At 35.3% G+C, this 16,814-nt stretch overlaps 1 protein-coding gene across 3 annotated transcripts in view; it reads left to right on the top strand.

Moving 5' to 3' along the window:
* The first annotated feature begins 1,023 nt into the window (after positions 1-1,023).
* Positions 1,024-16,814, top strand: part of SIK2 (salt inducible kinase 2) — a 112,718-nt gene continuing 96,927 nt past the window's right edge. For all 3 annotated transcript variants that reach the window (XM_033119710.1, XM_033119708.1, XM_033119709.1), the window contains exons 1-3: positions 1,024-1,310; positions 12,472-12,588; positions 14,924-14,987. In XM_033119710.1, the coding sequence (XP_032975601.1) occupies positions 1,176-1,310; positions 12,472-12,588; positions 14,924-14,987 (316 nt within the window). In that variant the 5' untranslated portion in view covers positions 1,024-1,175. The remainder of the gene's footprint in view (positions 1,311-12,471; positions 12,589-14,923; positions 14,988-16,814) is intronic.

Genomic DNA, 16,814 nt, shown 5'->3' on the forward strand with positions numbered 1-16,814 from the left:
AAGATCTTTCAAGGGCATTTAATACTTTCCCTCTCTCTGCCCCGGAATCGGCCATTTCTTCAAGGAGTCTGATTCCTTTCAGTGGAGAATGGTATTTAGAAATCAAGATCTGGAGGCATATTATTTCCAAATTTTAAAATAACACTGTACCTTTTTCCTTGAGTCACCATGCGGAATACTGGTGTGATTTGCAATCCTAACTTTAGCATTACCTGCGTGACCTTGGCAATTCCCTTCATTCCGTGGGGCTTGAAAAGAAATTGGATAAGTACGTATTTCTTAACCTTTTCGTGGTCACACGTTTGGGAATCTGATAAAAGCTATAGTCCTATCTCCTCAGAGACAAGTAAGCCAAAATTTGCATACATTTTAGGGGGTTCAAGGATCCCAAGCCCATGTGAGACTACGAATTCCTGCATTAAGTGATCTCTAGGGTCTCTTCAAGGCTGACATTCAGTGAGTCTATAAGCGACCTGCTGCTGTCAGGAGGATTCCTCAGTGACATCAAAATGTGGAAGGATTTATATAGAAACAAGATGAGAAAAGGATACAAAGAAAGGAGCCTGTGAGCAATGCATTGCTCAGCGACTGTTCTTTGCCCGTGCCAAATTTAGGACGCACTGTAGTCATAGGTGAGAGGTTTTGGCGGGAAGGTCCCGGGGTGGGAGAACGCTGGCGCTGGAGAAGGAGACCTGAGGCCGGGTCCAGGTCTCTGCACCCCTCCGCTCCGCCCACCAGGGCTCGCTCTTGGCCTTCGGCTGGGAGGACGAGGAACTGGGCGGGCCAGGGGACCACCCCGCCCCAGGCAGCCGCGGCGCAGAAAGGAGAGCGGAGGGCGCCGGAGCCCGGAAAGAACGCACCGTCCAAGCCCCGCCCGTCTTTTCTCCCTCCCTTCCTCCCTCCCGCCGCCGACGTCGACGCTGCTCCGGTCGCCATGGTGACCAATCAAGACCCGGTCCCACCCCCGCCCCCCAGCTCCGGCCCCCTGACGTCGGCGCACGTCAGCAGCCGCGCGCGCCTGGCTGGGCCCTGCGGAGCGGGAGGGACGGAGCGGAGGAGCGAGCGGAGCGGCGGTCGCCCGAGCTCAGCCGCGCCACCCGAGCTCAGCCGCGCCGCCCGCCCGCCCGCCCGCCAGCCCGCGCTCCAGTCCGCCTTGTCTAGCAGCGGGGCCCAGCATGGTCATGGCGGATGGCCCGAGGCACTTGCAGCGCGGGCCGGTCCGGGTGGGGTTCTACGACATCGAGGGCACGCTGGGCAAGGGCAACTTCGCCGTTGTGAAGCTGGGGCGGCACCGGATCACCAAGACGGAGGTGCGGCCGGGGGCTCGGCGGGAGCGTCCGAGGCTAGGGTTCGGGAGAGGAGCTGTTTACCGAGAGGGGCGGCTGCAGCGGGGCCTTGGGGAGACCCGAGAGGCCGGGTCATAGCCGAGACCAGAGGGCCTGGGACTGTGAGGACCCAGGAGGTGCAGGGGATCGATGAGCGCCTAAGGGATCGGAGTCCGGTCACCCTTAGGCGCTCGCCGAGTGTCGTCTGATTGGAAACCCCACCAGCCGGGGCTTTGCCTTCCCTACGCCACCCCCGGTGGCCACACAGAATTTCGCCCAGAGCCTTCCACCCTGGCCCTGACCTGGTCTGTGGCCTCCGCTCCGGAGCCCAAGTTCCGCGTCTTCCCAGCTTTCGGCTGGGGGTGGGGTGGGAGGGGAAGTCTCGGTGCTCCCGGGCTGCGCGGTGAGAGACGTCGCCAGCTCCGAGGACGGGACCGCCCGCGCTCGAACTCCGGAGACGGGGCATCGCGCATTCCCTGTGACCCCGGCGCCCCTCCCCGGCCCGGTGAGGAAGGGGGCCGGGTAGCCGAGAATGCCCCAACGGCCACTGTCCACCTTCTTTCCCTCCTTTTACCCGACTGTGTCTCTGATCTGGTGTCAGGCTAGCTTGATGTCGTGCCTGAGGCATTTCCCTCTAATATTCCAGACAATGGAACTGGTTAAAATGGTCATCTCTGCATTTGCATGGTTGGTAGGTTGGCCTTTCTTATCGTGGCTTGTCTCTTTACCAGGTGTATCTTCTGGCTGTGAATACTGGTTCCTTAAGATTCTACCTCTCTGCTCTTAGAGCCCTCGACTGCTTCCCGACGGTGAATTCAGTCAGCAGCATCCCCCCTCCTCCCCGTTGCACATTCTAGTGCGCGGCACATATTTTCTCCCAAGTCTCTGTTCTTACCTAACCCACCCCCTTCCTTCACTGCCTCAAGCTGCTCTCCTCAGGGTCTCTATTTTAAGACTCGCAAATTAAATACTTTAGAAAACGGTAGAAACAAAACCATTCTTTAGAATAAAACCTCGTGTTTTTGACATACTCTACTCTGCCTCATTGTAGTTGTTCTGGAATTTCATCCTTTTTCAGTTTTTTTTTCCCCTCCAGTTTGCATCCTTTTCAGTTTCCCCCCCTAATTGTGAATGCACTAGAGTTTGAATATGGAATACCATAGGGCTTTTTTTTTTTCTTTCAGAATGGTAGTGTAAGGTGAAGGGCATTTGAAAACTTGAGTGATTTTTGTAGCTGTTTTTCTTAGAAGTTTTGCTTAACTTTGTTTATGTTTTGTTTTTGTGAAGGACTCTTATTTCCAAAAAGAAGAGGTATATGTCATTGTGTCATCTTCACTTTTTGCCCTCCCCTATTGATCCTGAAACAGTCCAAATATGACTTATTTTTTAGCATCAGGACCAAGGTCATAAGTTTTCCTCTCAAAAATTTCTCAGTGTTATCAATTTAGATTAGGTATGTAATGATAAATACTGTGACTGTAGTGAAATTACTCTGATCCCTGCATTTTTGAAAATGAAGAAATTGGTACCATTCTTAAGAACCATGGCCTAATGCCATGGCATTTCCCCTTAAATTACATGAAAAGAAGCCGTTTTCAATGTGTATTTTTGTGTGCGCCCTTTCTTAATGACTGTCTAAAAATGTAACAAATTGCACGTTACCGAGAGCTTCTACAGAAACCCTTTAGTTCGTAATACTTTTTTCTCATCAGCTCTTATCAGTATTAGTAGCACTATTTTATGAAGTCAGCTGTTATTTATTAGGTCAAATTTAGGTAGTACAGTGTCTATTTAAGAACTGCTTAAGTGGAGCTGATAGTGACTGATACTTTCTCCTGCGGTTGACAGTTCAAACGGAGTCTCTCTTAAACTGACATCTCTTGTAGAGCTAGGGGGCACTGTGGAGTAGTATCACGGCTTGGCTATGTGAGATGGAGTGAGATCAATGTGTAATTGAAGGCACAGGTCAGGTTATGAAAGAGCACCCAGATCCGGAATTGTGTGTGTAGTGTATATGTGTAAAACGATTAAGTTAAAAATTAAATTTCTAGTCCACAGAGCCCATCTCCCTTGTGCATTTCTAAAGAAGGTGTCCTTAACATATAAAAAGAAAGTGTGCATTTAAGATGGGTGAGTGTTTGTGAAAATTTGGTGTGATTGAAGATACTACAGTTGAGAGGGGTGAGTGAAATAGCCGGTTAATAGTGAAAAGTTCCTATAGATCTCAGGTTTGTAAAGTTGCTCTGTGAACTTTTATGGTAATTTCCACTTAGAATTGTTTAGCTACAGCGCAGATACAATTATTTGTTAAAGTATACTGTTTGTTGCTAGGGTTTTTTTAAAGCAGTATTTGTTATCTTCATGCATTCATTGTATACATATTTACGCCTTTGACAAATACAACAACTTCTTCAAATACTATAAATAATATGGCTAGTGGAAACTTTCGTTTTATTGAACATTATTTTAAGTTTTCATTGCTGAACATACTACAGTAATTACAGTGAAAACAATTAATGTATAAAGAACAATATCAGCAAAATATTATTTTACTTACAGCTTATAGAAGTTTCTTCAGTATACTTTAACATCAATATAAGTTTGTGTGTTTTAAAACTTATAGGTCTTTTTTCCCAAATTTGAACCCAAGGCAGATTTTAGGGCTTAGCTTAAACATCTATGTCATAAACAATTAGACTCTTATTTTTAATGGGCTCTTCTCTGTCTCTTGTTCTGTTTTTTTTTTTTTTTTTTCCTTTTACAGAACTTGGGAGATCCAAGGCTGTTTGCCTTTTAGGAAGAAAAAAATATCAGTAGAGAAAAGAGATCTTCATTTTGGCTTAATATAGCAAATAGCTTAACATTGTTTAAGAAATATAATTACATCATCATCTGAAGTGGTATTCTCATGTTAGATCTCTGTAAATTTTGCATACAGAAGGGAAAGCAGGTGGTGGTAGAATCCAGCTTCCTAATATAATACTTCATAAAAGCTTTGTAGTATTGGTTTGTGGTTTATGAATTAGAGTAGCTAATTTTATAAAATTAGCATAATGGGAAAAGAATAATAGTATTTAGACTGTTAAACTATTTTAGGCGGTAGTGGTTGCTAGTTTGCTATGCTATACATGTCCTTGAGTAGTGTTTTATTAATACTGTACTAGCAAATAACTTTTTCTTTCTATGGCTAGTATTTTGTCTATTAAATAAAATTTCAGAAAAGTCATTTGTGCCTTTAAACTTTTTTGTTTTCTGACTTCTAAAGAAATATAGTCTTAATGTAGAAAATCTAAAGAATAGTACACGTACAATTCCTCCACCAATAGGAATAAATAATTGTTAACATTATGGCATATTTCCCTCTAGTCGCCTTTTTAAATGCATTTTCCATAGATGAGATCACATGGTAGGTACATTTATATAAATTGTACCCTTTTTTTCCACTTATCAGTATAGCCTGATCATTTTGTTTAGTATATAACTTTATAAAACATTTTTAATAGCTGTAGTGTTCTGCCTTGTAGATGAATCGTATTTTACTTAACAATTTCACATTACTGGACATTATATAGTTTCTAATGTTGAATTATAGTAAATAGTTTGCAGTGAATAATTTTTGTGTATATGAGTCTGTGTCTACATTTTTAATTTTTTCGGGGAGAAGGAATTAGGGGTAAATTCCTAGAAAGGAAATTACCAAGTGAGAAGGTATTATTTTTACATTAAAGAGTAATATATATTCATCAAATCTGTCATGTTTATTATTGAAAAACTAAAAAGTACAGATAAATGGAAAGAATTACCCGTTACATCATCACCCAGCAATAACCATCATTAGTTATTTTCAGACCTTTTCTATGACAGATAATTGAGTTTTCCTCAATACCATGCCTCTTTTATTACTTAGCTAAAGAGCATATAAATGTGTTGCCCATGGACTCTTAAGGAAATTTCACAGAGGTTCTGAAAATTACCTTATTAAAATGGCACTTAGGTGTTGGGAAAACCTGGACTGCAAAACTGATAGTAAGGACATTCTGTAAACTGCTTTGATTCACTGAATAGCTTTCTCTGTGCATTTGAGGGCTTTTTTATTTAGGCATAATTCTGAAACTAATACTATCTTTAAAAGTAAGTATTTTTAAAGCTTTCCAACTAGTTAAAGTATCAAAATTGCATTTTTAGAGCAAGGTTAGAAACCAGAGAAGGGCATATTATACCCTGATTGCAATATTTCTTGAAGAGAACTTATTTTTTAATACAATCGAATTTTATATTTTGCTTTAAAATTTTAAGACTCCTCTTAGTAGTCTTAGTATTAATCTTGTGCTCTGAAATATTCCAGATTTCATCTTACCATTTGCAACAACATGGATAGACCTAGACGATATTATGCTAAGTGAAATAAGTCAGACTAAGAAAGAAAAATACCATATGATCTCACTTATATATAGAATCCAAAGGACAGAATAAATGAGCAAACAAAACAGAAATAGATGATTGTTAGATGGGAGGGGGGTTTGGAGTGGGGGAGAAGGTGAAGGGATTAGAAAGTACAAATTAATAGTCCCAAAATGGTCACAGGAATGTGAAATACAGTATGGGGAATATAATCAATGTTGTAAAGACTATGTAGAGTGTCACATGGGTACTGGACTTCTTGGAGGGATCACTTCATAGATTATATAAATGCCTAACCATTGCGTTGTACACCTGAAGCTAATATAAAACAATAATTTAAAAAAATACAGCAAAAAAAAAATTGCAGATTTCAACAAGTAACTGTACTATGTGCAACAGAAGGACTTGTTACCAAGTAATTTAATCACTAATATTTGTATCTAGGTCTATTATGATCTTTAATTGTGTGTTGAAATAAAAATTTTATTTGTCATGAAGTATATATGCTTTATTAGAAATTGTTCCCTAGTTTCTTGGCTCTCAGACAAGTAATATTAGCAAATTGTTCTGTTCAAATGCCCTGTTCTTTTTTGGGGAGTTGGGGGAGACATACATGAAAAATAAGAGTTGTGTAAATTTTTGTATTCTGTAGAAATTTTTAACTTTGACAGAGTTTAATGTGTTTTGATTTTAATTCCATTGGGAAAGTCTATCTCAGTATCAGGCAATTAAGAAAACATTTATTTGGAAATAACTGAAATTGGCCTCAATTCTTGGATTCACATGATGACATTTGATTTATGGCCCTCTGCTGATGACAGATTCATTTCCTTGGAGCCAAATGGATTCCAGAAATTCATTAAAATACTTTTTTTCTCTTTAGGATACCTAGTACCTCTTCTGCCTTCCACTTCAATATTTTTTAAATAAGTTATTTATGTAAAAGTTCCATTATACAGAACATTTGTGGAGAATGCTTTTTCACCCTTCAAAGAGAAAGAGCCTATGTATCCAGTTTGAGATTATTAGAAGAGTAAGAGACAATTACATTTGGGAATGTCATCAGAAAAATCTTCATTTTAAAAAACATTTTAAAAATACTTTAAACAAGTTAAGAGATGAATCTTGGATGAATTAAATTAAAAAAAATGATGCTAAAATTTGTTTTAAGTTTTTTAAAATAAACATAGTATTTAGGTGTTTTTTCCCTCCAATTACAAAAGTAATTATAAACATGGCTTATTTATTGTAGACATTATTAAAGAGCTCAAAGAAGAAAAACATCCTTAATTCCACCATCCAGACCAAGAGATAACCACTGTTAATATTTGGTTCAGATCCTCTTAGTTATTCACATGTATTTTATGTGTAGGTAATAAAATTGATGTCATCTGTACACATAATCTGTGTTTTTTACTTAATGTGTTATTAACATTTTTTCCAAGTTTAAAAAAACTGTCGAAAGCATGGTTAAATAGTATCCTTGCATATGACCCTCTGTATTTTATTTAATGAATTTCCTGTTATTGAACGTTTAGATTATTTCTCTTGCTGTTTCTCTTTCTGAAATAGGTTTCAGAGGGCATGCCTGTATATACATCTCTGTGTACCTATCTGATTATTTCCTCAGGGTAATCCAATAGCAATAGAAATGCTTGGGTCAAGGGGTATGTCCTTACATCCATATCTTATGGCATGAGATGCTAAATTATCTTCCAGAAAAAGAGTACCTATTAATCCTCACCAGGAGGAATGCACATTTACCAGAAATTTGATTTTTAAACATTTTCCAATTTGATGGGAGAAAATATTACTCTAATGTGCATGTCTTTGATTACACAATTTCATATGACTATTTACATTTCTTTTGTGAATTGCTTTTTGTTCTTTGGCCCAATTTTTAAGTGAGTGTCTTTTTTGTTGATTTGTTTAAATAATTTTAAGATAGGAGGTTATTTTTAATCAGTTCTTTCATAATCTTTTTATGGACATAAAAGTATGCTGACATTTATCTTTCTTCCAATTTTCCCTTACCTGAGCATTATAATAATCAAATCCTTATATTTTAAGAGTCAAAATTTAAATTAGAAAACGTTTAACTTATTTATTATTTTAAAGGGTAGTTAGAGAACTCCCATGTCATTTTTACTACTGACTCTTACTGCTTTCAGAAACTCGCTCATTGTAGTCTACTCAATCACATTCACTTTTCAATCAAATGATAGGCTGGTATATTCTGATTCCATCTGTGATTTGATGTATAAGTTTTAAAAGTGTATTTAATTTTTAACTTCAAAGATCTAATTGTATGGTAAGCATATGCTACTTGATACTTCAGAGGGACAGTGTAGAATTTGTGTATTAGTAGTAAATGTCACTGAAGCAGGTATTACTTGAGGTAGCAAATATGTTAATCCCTTCTGATTTGTTACTAGAAAAATAGTTCTTATTGTGTAACTCCCTTGTAAAGTCCCCCAAAGCCACTTTTATATGTGTGGTTCAAAGAAAAATTGCACAGAAAAGTATAAAGCAAAAAAATAAAACAATCCATTAATTTTTCACCCACTGATAACATTTTTGTCATATTTGTATCTAGTTTTTCCTGGTCTTTTTCTATACATACATTGTATTGAGACTGCACTGATATCCCGATTTTTAATTTATTATTTAGTCTAAGCATTTATCCATGTTATTAAAGGAAATATTTTAATGATTGTGAATAGTTATAATATAAAGTTACCATAATTCATGTAGTTATTTCCTAATTACTATTTCTATTTTTGATACTCTGGTGAATGTATTTACACATAAATACTTATCATCATTTCAGATTATTTCCTTCAAATAATTTCTCAGAGCTAGAATCCTTAGGCTAAATGGGATGGATGATTTTTAAAGTTCTTGATGAAGATTGTCAGATTACCTTCCAGAAAAATTATAACCTGTTTTATATTCTTACCGGCAATATATAAACGTGGCCTTCTCATTGAACCTTAACTCACAAGGGTGTTTTTTAATCTTTGTAGATATAATAAGTGAAAATGGTATTTTTTGAGATATAATTAACATATTAGATATTTTAATTCACATTTTCCTGTTTATGAGATTGACTATTCAATGCTGCTACTTTACGTGGGATTTAGTTTGATAGTAATCATTCTAGCCTATGCAGTGCGCTCTGTAAAGTTGTATAGGGATACCTAGAAGAGAGAATATTAATTTTTCTATCTCCAATAAATTCACTGAAGGTTTTTTTTAAAAGATCATGCATAATTAGGAATTAGAGGGTTGTATAATTTAGATGAACAATAACAACAAAGGGATCCTTCAATTTACAAAGTCCCTTGCTTGAGTTTGTTACCACCATGCAGATTTTGTATTTGGTACTGTGTTCGAAACTAAATAGAGAAGGGGTGTGGAGAGGAAGTTCCAAGAAATCTAAGTTCATAGTTATCTTCAAAATGAACTGTTGGAATACAACCCTTTTGTAAGTTCGGACTTTTGTACACCATTGGGGAAATCCCCAAATGCAAATCATTTTTGGATAAAATTTGTTTGCCAAAATGTATTATCTTTGTTCTCACAGGTCTATTAAGTTCCTTGAGGATAGGAATCAGAGCTCGTTCATTTTTGTATCCCAGGCATAATTCTGGGCACACAACAGGTGCTCAGTAAATGTGTGAATAATAGGCTCTTTGAAATAGTGAAAAGATTGAAGTTATAGTTAGAAAGTCTGCGTTTTTTTTTCCCATTAATTATGTGAGCTTTGGAACCTTTGTAGATTATGAAACATCTTTTGAACCTCACTTTCATCAACTCATGGGTGTACTGCTTGTTCCATATATAAAGTTGAGAAATAAATGAGATAAACCTTGTTAAAATGTGTTAAAGTATTTTGTTTAAAAGTGCTGCGCAGTTGTGAAAGACACCATCATCATCATTTTATTTCTGAGAAGTACTTGGTAGGATCCCATTGTTAAGAAATTACCTGGAAGAGTATGGCAGAGACTGCTAGCTCACCTGAAATTCAGTTTCCTCTTCTTCCTGGACCTGCAACCCGACTGTTTCTTGACCTCCCTTGCATTTAGGTAGGGTCATGTGACTAAGTTCTAACTCATGAAGTGAACAGAAATAATGTGTACCACTTCTGGACCTGGCCCATAAAAACCTCTCATGAGGGATCCTCTGAGGTTTTTCCTCGTTCTCTGGCTGGACTGGAGACAGCCTTTAGCGTAACCATGGAAGCCACCCATTAAAGGTAGTTAGGCCTCCTAGAATCTCCAATGCCTTCATGGAAGAGGGCCACCTGCTATCTTTTCACCTATCCAGTTCTGCTACATGAGCAAGAAATAAGCTGCTTTTGTGTTTGAATCATTATTTGTGGGATCTTGTTGTTATAGCGGCTTTATTAGCCCTAACTATGATAAGGAACATGCTAACTAACATGTTCTACTTTTTCGTTAGTGCTTTTCTTTTTCATAATCTTATAGCAGCCTTATAAACACGGGGTAACAATATAAAGATATAAATATAGAGACCTGTGGTCCATATATGTGTGTATATATATATATATATACACACACACACACATATATATGGACCATATGTGTATGTGTGTGTATATATATACATATATATATGGACCCAAGATAAAATTGAGAGAATTATATTTTGTCATTTGAGATTTTTTTTGGCTGGAAAACGTTAAGTAAAGTTTATAACTTCTTAAAATTTAATTAGATAATTTATATGTTTTTCACTTTTTCATTGAGGCCAAGTTTCCAAAAGAGTATAAAAGAGAAGATATGTCTTGGTAATATCTTGCTTTAATTGGTATTTAGTATCCGAACTTTTTCTTTAACATTAAAGACGATACTCAAGATACATATAATAAAAATTTTTCTTAATAACAGTAATCATGAGCAATTTTACAAGTCATGATTCTTTTTACTTTAATTCTTTTTCTATTTATTAGATGGTTATGACCCATTTTGTTATAAAAGCTTTCTCTTGGGGAGGGGTTACTGGTATCTAGACACACCAAAAATTGTAGGGCAACACGTTTTCTTCAAGTATGCCCTTGTACCTTCCTAAGGAATATTGAAGAGATTCAAGTATACATTTATGTTTTTATCTGTCAACTTTTACCCAAAGTTACCCGAAGTAAATGATAATACTGTGCTATATTCTCTCATACTCTTAATTGGGCAGGGAGGTCGTTTTAAATGTATTAGGTTGGTGCAAAAGTAATTACGATTTAAAAAGTTAAAAATAATTTCAAAAACTGCAATTACTTTTGCATCAACCTAATATTTAGGTTTGAGGTGGTCTCATAATATCCCTAATAGCAAGTACAATGTCAGTCTACTTTCTAGCAAAGTTTAGTACCTTTTGCTTTCTAGAATATTTTTATTACAGAAATAAAATACCAACAAACAATGAAAATAACAATCATAAAACTTATGCCCTTTACTGCCGAGCACAGGAGCTCCCCCGCTTCTTAGGCAAAATTTAATTTTACACATTGAATTTAGTAATCTGATTTCCCCTGGGAAGCTTGAGTTCTTCTGTGGGTTACAATTAATTCAAATCAGGAAACAAGCTGTCACAGCAAATTAGAAATAGAGAAAGGTAAGAAATAAACCTTACAGTAAAGCTTTAAGAGACAACAGCGAAGGACAGAGTAGCCGTAAGGAAAGAAGAAAAAACTAATTGCATAAACAGGAGTCTAAGGGAATGAGGTGAATTGATGAGCTGAGTACTATTTTCTTGGATACCTTTTAGGAGTATTGAAGTATTATAGCACATACAATAATTGATATTAAAAATTATCCTGAAACAACCACTTAAAACTGAATTATGTTCAGAACACGTTTTGGTAGAACGTGAAGTACATTTTCAAGTTTCTTCAGAACTTAACTATAGTTAAGTTTGGGTGGTTCCTAATTATTTGAAAATTTCATTTAAGTCAGAATGGCTTATTTTCTAACCAAATACCTACTAATTTTTAAAAAATTAGTCTTTTTTGGTTGCATGAAAAAAAATACATGATTGTTGGTTTCTGATTACCTAGTTATTCACCTTCAAATGCAATTCTTTCAAATTAGTTATGACAGGAAAAGGCTACATCTTTAAAACTCAGATTCCTTTAAGGAAGTCAAAATTGAGTGTAACTACTAACACTTGAGTTTTTGCGCTTTCACTTTTAAAACAAAATTTAGTCCAATAGGTATCTTTTCATGTAGATGGATTTTGATACTTTATTTTTAGCCTTTTTCCAGAAAGTTTGTCTATATTCTTTGGAACTTATCACTTGCTTTTCTAGAATAGTTTTATTTCAGTACAATACAAACTTCTACTTGGCTGATCATTTGTTTATAGATACTTTGTGGGGGAATGATAAGTAGCTGAAACTGCTGAGGTTTTATTTCTTCGATTTATAAATGGAGTGAAAAGGCATTACGGTTGTACTGAAAGAGAAATATGTTTTATTAAAGTAATTTCTCAGGGTTATTCTTCATGGCACACTAAAGACACTGCCAAACAAAATCTACCATAGTGTCTTAACATATGGTAGATGTTTGAGAAATATTTGTTGAATGAATGAGCATTGAATTTAAACTAGTTATCATCTTGTCATAGGAACCTGCCGGTGAAGTCTGAGATGTCATTTATTAAAAAGATTCTTAACTGGAAAATGTTAACTATTTTATACTAATTGTATTTATTTGTGTCTGGGATGCAGGTGGCGATAAAAATTATAGATAAATCTCAGCTGGATGCAGTGAACCTTGAGAAAATCTACCGAGAAGTACAAATCATGAAAATGTTAGACCACCCTCATATAATAAAACTTTATCAGGTATGACTTAGCCTTACAGCTCTCCATGCTTTTCACATTCAGTTCTCTATTTTGCATCATCATTTTTCTCTTTTACATTAGTTTTTTCAGTCTACAAAAAGGATAATGACATGCTTTTATTATATTGAGTACTTCCATCTTTCTATATTTAAATAAAAAATTAGGAAATTAAAAACTAGTAACTTAATTTTAACTTGTCTCTCAGACTGTAAGTTACTCATTTAAAAAGTTTATAGTTGTGCATTTATGATACCATGCTGCAACCTGCTGGGTTTTGGTGGGGATTAATGATGATATGGCAGTTTTGCTTATTTATAAAATATGCTGCTTATGAAATACAAAGGCCAAAATAGCATATTACTTAGTGGCATACTTTGTAATACCTAGAACCAAATCTTGTATTTTTGGGGGGTTGTTTTGTCAGATAAAGTAAATGAGCCTTTAAAAAAAAAATCAACATTAAGATATAATTTTTGTAAAATAAACTTCAACTATTTGAAGTATAAGCCATGTTTTTTACAAGGAAGATTTTTCTCAGATTTTTAAAGAGTAATTCATGTTTAAGAATGGTAATGTAATACAAAACGCTTAGTATTTCTATTTATTAATATATAGAATTTTTATATTGGAAAACTAGTTTTAAACTAAAATGTTACAGTATGCTAGCCTATGACTTTGGTCTCCAAAGTATGACGTATGCACCTAGTGGTATGCTGAATTTAGCCTGTACTGGCTGAGAGCTGATTGTTAAATTTTTAGAAGTTTAGCAAGCTGATTAACATCATGTTAGTAGCTCAAAATCAGCGATGGCAGGAGTATTTACACCACAGACATTGGTTTATAAGCCAGAGCCTTTTATTTTCCCCTCAGAGCTGGTTCTAGTGCACCACATTGTGCACTGAAATGGATCGGCATAAGTGTCTGTTGGTGTACAATAAGAAAATATTAGAACTTCTAATTATGTTTATTTTTTAGATTTATCTTCTGTGTGCATTTTTTTTCATCTTAGAACAAACTTATTTTGTGTGCTGGTTTGGTCGGTCCATGGCTTTTTTTTTCCCAATTTGGATTCTGTGTGCATTTTATAATGTATATAATGTATTTATACAATGGCACAGTATGTCATTTATGTCTCCATGTATATATTCATAAGTACATATATATTTGACTAAAAAAATCCTCATTGATAGAAATTTGCAATTAAAAAGTTTTGAAGACCATTAACATTACCATTAGCTGAGATTAAGAGGCTGTGGTGTGCCACTCAAAACAATTCCTGAAGTTCTAAACCTGTGGAAGACCTCTTAAGTCAAATTTATATCAGAGTATTTCTCCCTTTAAGCTTTTTTTTTTTTAATTCCTAAAGAGGATACTTATAAGAAAATAGTAACATTCTTAGAAGTCTCTAATGAACCATAAGCCAAACTGGGGTTAAAAACTACGAGGATTCACATGATAATTCTATGTGTTTGAACTAATAATCAGTTAAATTGATTTACTATTTGACCTGTTTAGACCGATATGGTAGGTAGCTCCTAGTTTTCTGGCCTGACAGGGAATAATCCTAAACCTACATGTTAGAGCAAAATTAGTTTTAGCTTTTTAGTAGATAGCAATTAAATTTTATATTATTAGTTCGTGCCAGTACACAAAAGGATAGAGTGTTAGAGAGAAGCAATCTAAAATTCATTCATTTTGAATTTATAAATTCATTTCCTTTCGGCTCAGTATAGTTTGAAACGTAAAATTTATGATAATGACACATTTCCTTTCTGAACCCAGAAAAACTAATTTAAATAAAGGTGTATAGCAATGGAGTTATGAAGAAGCTTTTGAACAATGTTTTGAAATAACAGTACTTTGTAACAATATTAAAGTTTAGTAGGAGGAGTATCACATTGTGCTAGAATAGCTCGACTACAGGCTGGATACACTGAGCTCTATTATTATTTTCTTAATCAGAGTCTACCACAGGGCTAGAAAAGTCAGTGAGGGGGTGGTAAAAAGTTGATCTTCAAAACTCCTGTTACCTATATTAGTATTTCTGAAACTTAAATGTGCATAATAATCACCTGGGGATTTTGTTAAAATGTAAATTCTGTGTCATTAGGTCTGGGTTGGGGCCTGAGATCCTGCATTTCTGACAGATTCCGAAGAGCAAGGTGTTTTCACAAAAGTGTTAACATGAGAATATTTTCAGTCTTGTAAGCTTTGCCATATTCTGAATTGTTTATAATTTTGACACTTCGTAGTTTTAAAATAAGTAACTTCATAGAATGTTGTGGTAAATTGCAATCCTTTCCTGTCAGACTAATATGCAATTATTTATCAATAGGTAATGGAGACCAAAAATATGTTGTACCTTGTGACAGAATATGCCAAAAATGGAGAAATTTTTGGTAAGCACTTTTCCTTAACTTTTTTTTATTTGAAAATGTCACTAATCTTCATGAATGGAGTATTTTCTATTAATTCTCCTGCCTGTTTAAGAATTGGTAACATGAACTAGAAATTTTTAAGCATTAAAATATAATAAAATATCCAGTAAATTAAAAATATGGAATATAATATATTCTCTTATATTTATGATATTAAAGCTGCTGCTTAATTCTCTTATCTGTGTTAAAGAGATTGGAGAATCAAAGCTTTCATATTGCAAGAGAGATTTTCTTTCCTTTTATCTTCCTTTTCACCTTTTTTTTTAGGGGAAAGATCAGCAACAAATATTTATTGAACTCCTGCTGTGTCCTAGGCATTGTACTAAGTATAAGGGATATAGTGGTGACCCAAATAACACAATCCCTGCCGTTATGGACCTTAAACAGTTTAGTAAGCCATTAGCTCTAACTGTAATCCCTAGGGCAAGTCACTATACTTCTCTGGACTCAGTTCCTTTATCTCTAGTAAGAAAGTATTTGACTAACTGGTTTCTTTGATCCATTCTAACCCTTAAAAAAATTGTAAATATATTATTAGTTCTTGCTTTCATCTATTTAATTTTTACTTTGTGGAGCCAGAGCACTGTAGGTAGTCTAAGTATTTTTGTTTTATAACTTAAATTTAAGTTCAAAATTGTTTTGTAAACAGCCTTATTGAGGAATAATTCATATATAATAAGTTGCACATATTTAATGGATACAATTTAATAAGTTTTTACACACATGCACACTGTGTGTGCATGCGTGTGAAAAAAACCACCACCACAATCAAGATACCATCACTCCTGAAAGTTTCTTTGTGCCCTTTGTAATCGCTTTCCCCATCTCAGCACCATGCAACCATTGATCTGTTTTCTGTCACTATAAATTAGTTTGTATCTTCTGGAATTTTATGTATAAATGTAATCATATAATATGTACTCTTTGGTTTCTTTCTCTCAGTATAATTATTTTAAGATCCATGCATTTTGTTGTGTGTATCAACATATTTCTTTTTATTGTAAGTAGATCCTGTTGTATGAATATACCACAATTTACTTATCTATTCATGTACTGATGGACATTTGGGTTGGTTTCAGTTTTTGACTATTACAAATGAATTGCTCTGAACATTCATGTACAGATCTCTAACTTATAGTCTACCTTCAAGTAATATTCAGCACTTCACATATAGTGTAAGAAGCTTACAATAATATACCGGTACTTCCATTTGTCTTTCTGACCTTTGTGTTCTTGACATACATTTTTCTTATACCTATTTTATACAGCACAAAATACAGTGTCGTTATTTTTGTCTAAAAAGTCAATTATGTTTTAAAGAGATTTTAATCTTTTTTTAAAAAATTATATATTTACCAGTGGGGTTACTCTTAACCATTGCCACATCCCCATATATAGATGCATGTTTTCATTTTCATTTCTTTGTATAGATACATATTTTCATCTGATGTCATTTTTCTTCTGCCTGAAGGATTTTCTTTACCATTTTCAAGTGCAGATCTGTTAATGATACAGTCTTTCAGCTTTCATGTGTCTAAAATAATTGTTATTTTGTCTGTTTTTGAAAAATATTTGCACGGGGTATATAACTGTAGGTTGACTTTTTTCCCTTCAGTGCTTTAGAGATGTTGCTCCACTGTCTTCTCACTTGCATTGTTTCTGACAAGAAATCCACTATCGTAGTTTTTATTACTTCTCTGTATAAAATGTGCCTTTTTTCTTTGGTTACTTGTAAGGTTTTCTTTTTATCACTGGTTTTAGCAATTTGATTATGGTGTGCCTTTGTGT

Source organism: Rhinolophus ferrumequinum, chromosome 11 (genome assembly GCF_004115265.2).
Source record: "Rhinolophus ferrumequinum isolate MPI-CBG mRhiFer1 chromosome 11, mRhiFer1_v1.p, whole genome shotgun sequence".
Taxonomy (NCBI): domain Eukaryota; kingdom Metazoa; phylum Chordata; class Mammalia; order Chiroptera; family Rhinolophidae; genus Rhinolophus; species Rhinolophus ferrumequinum.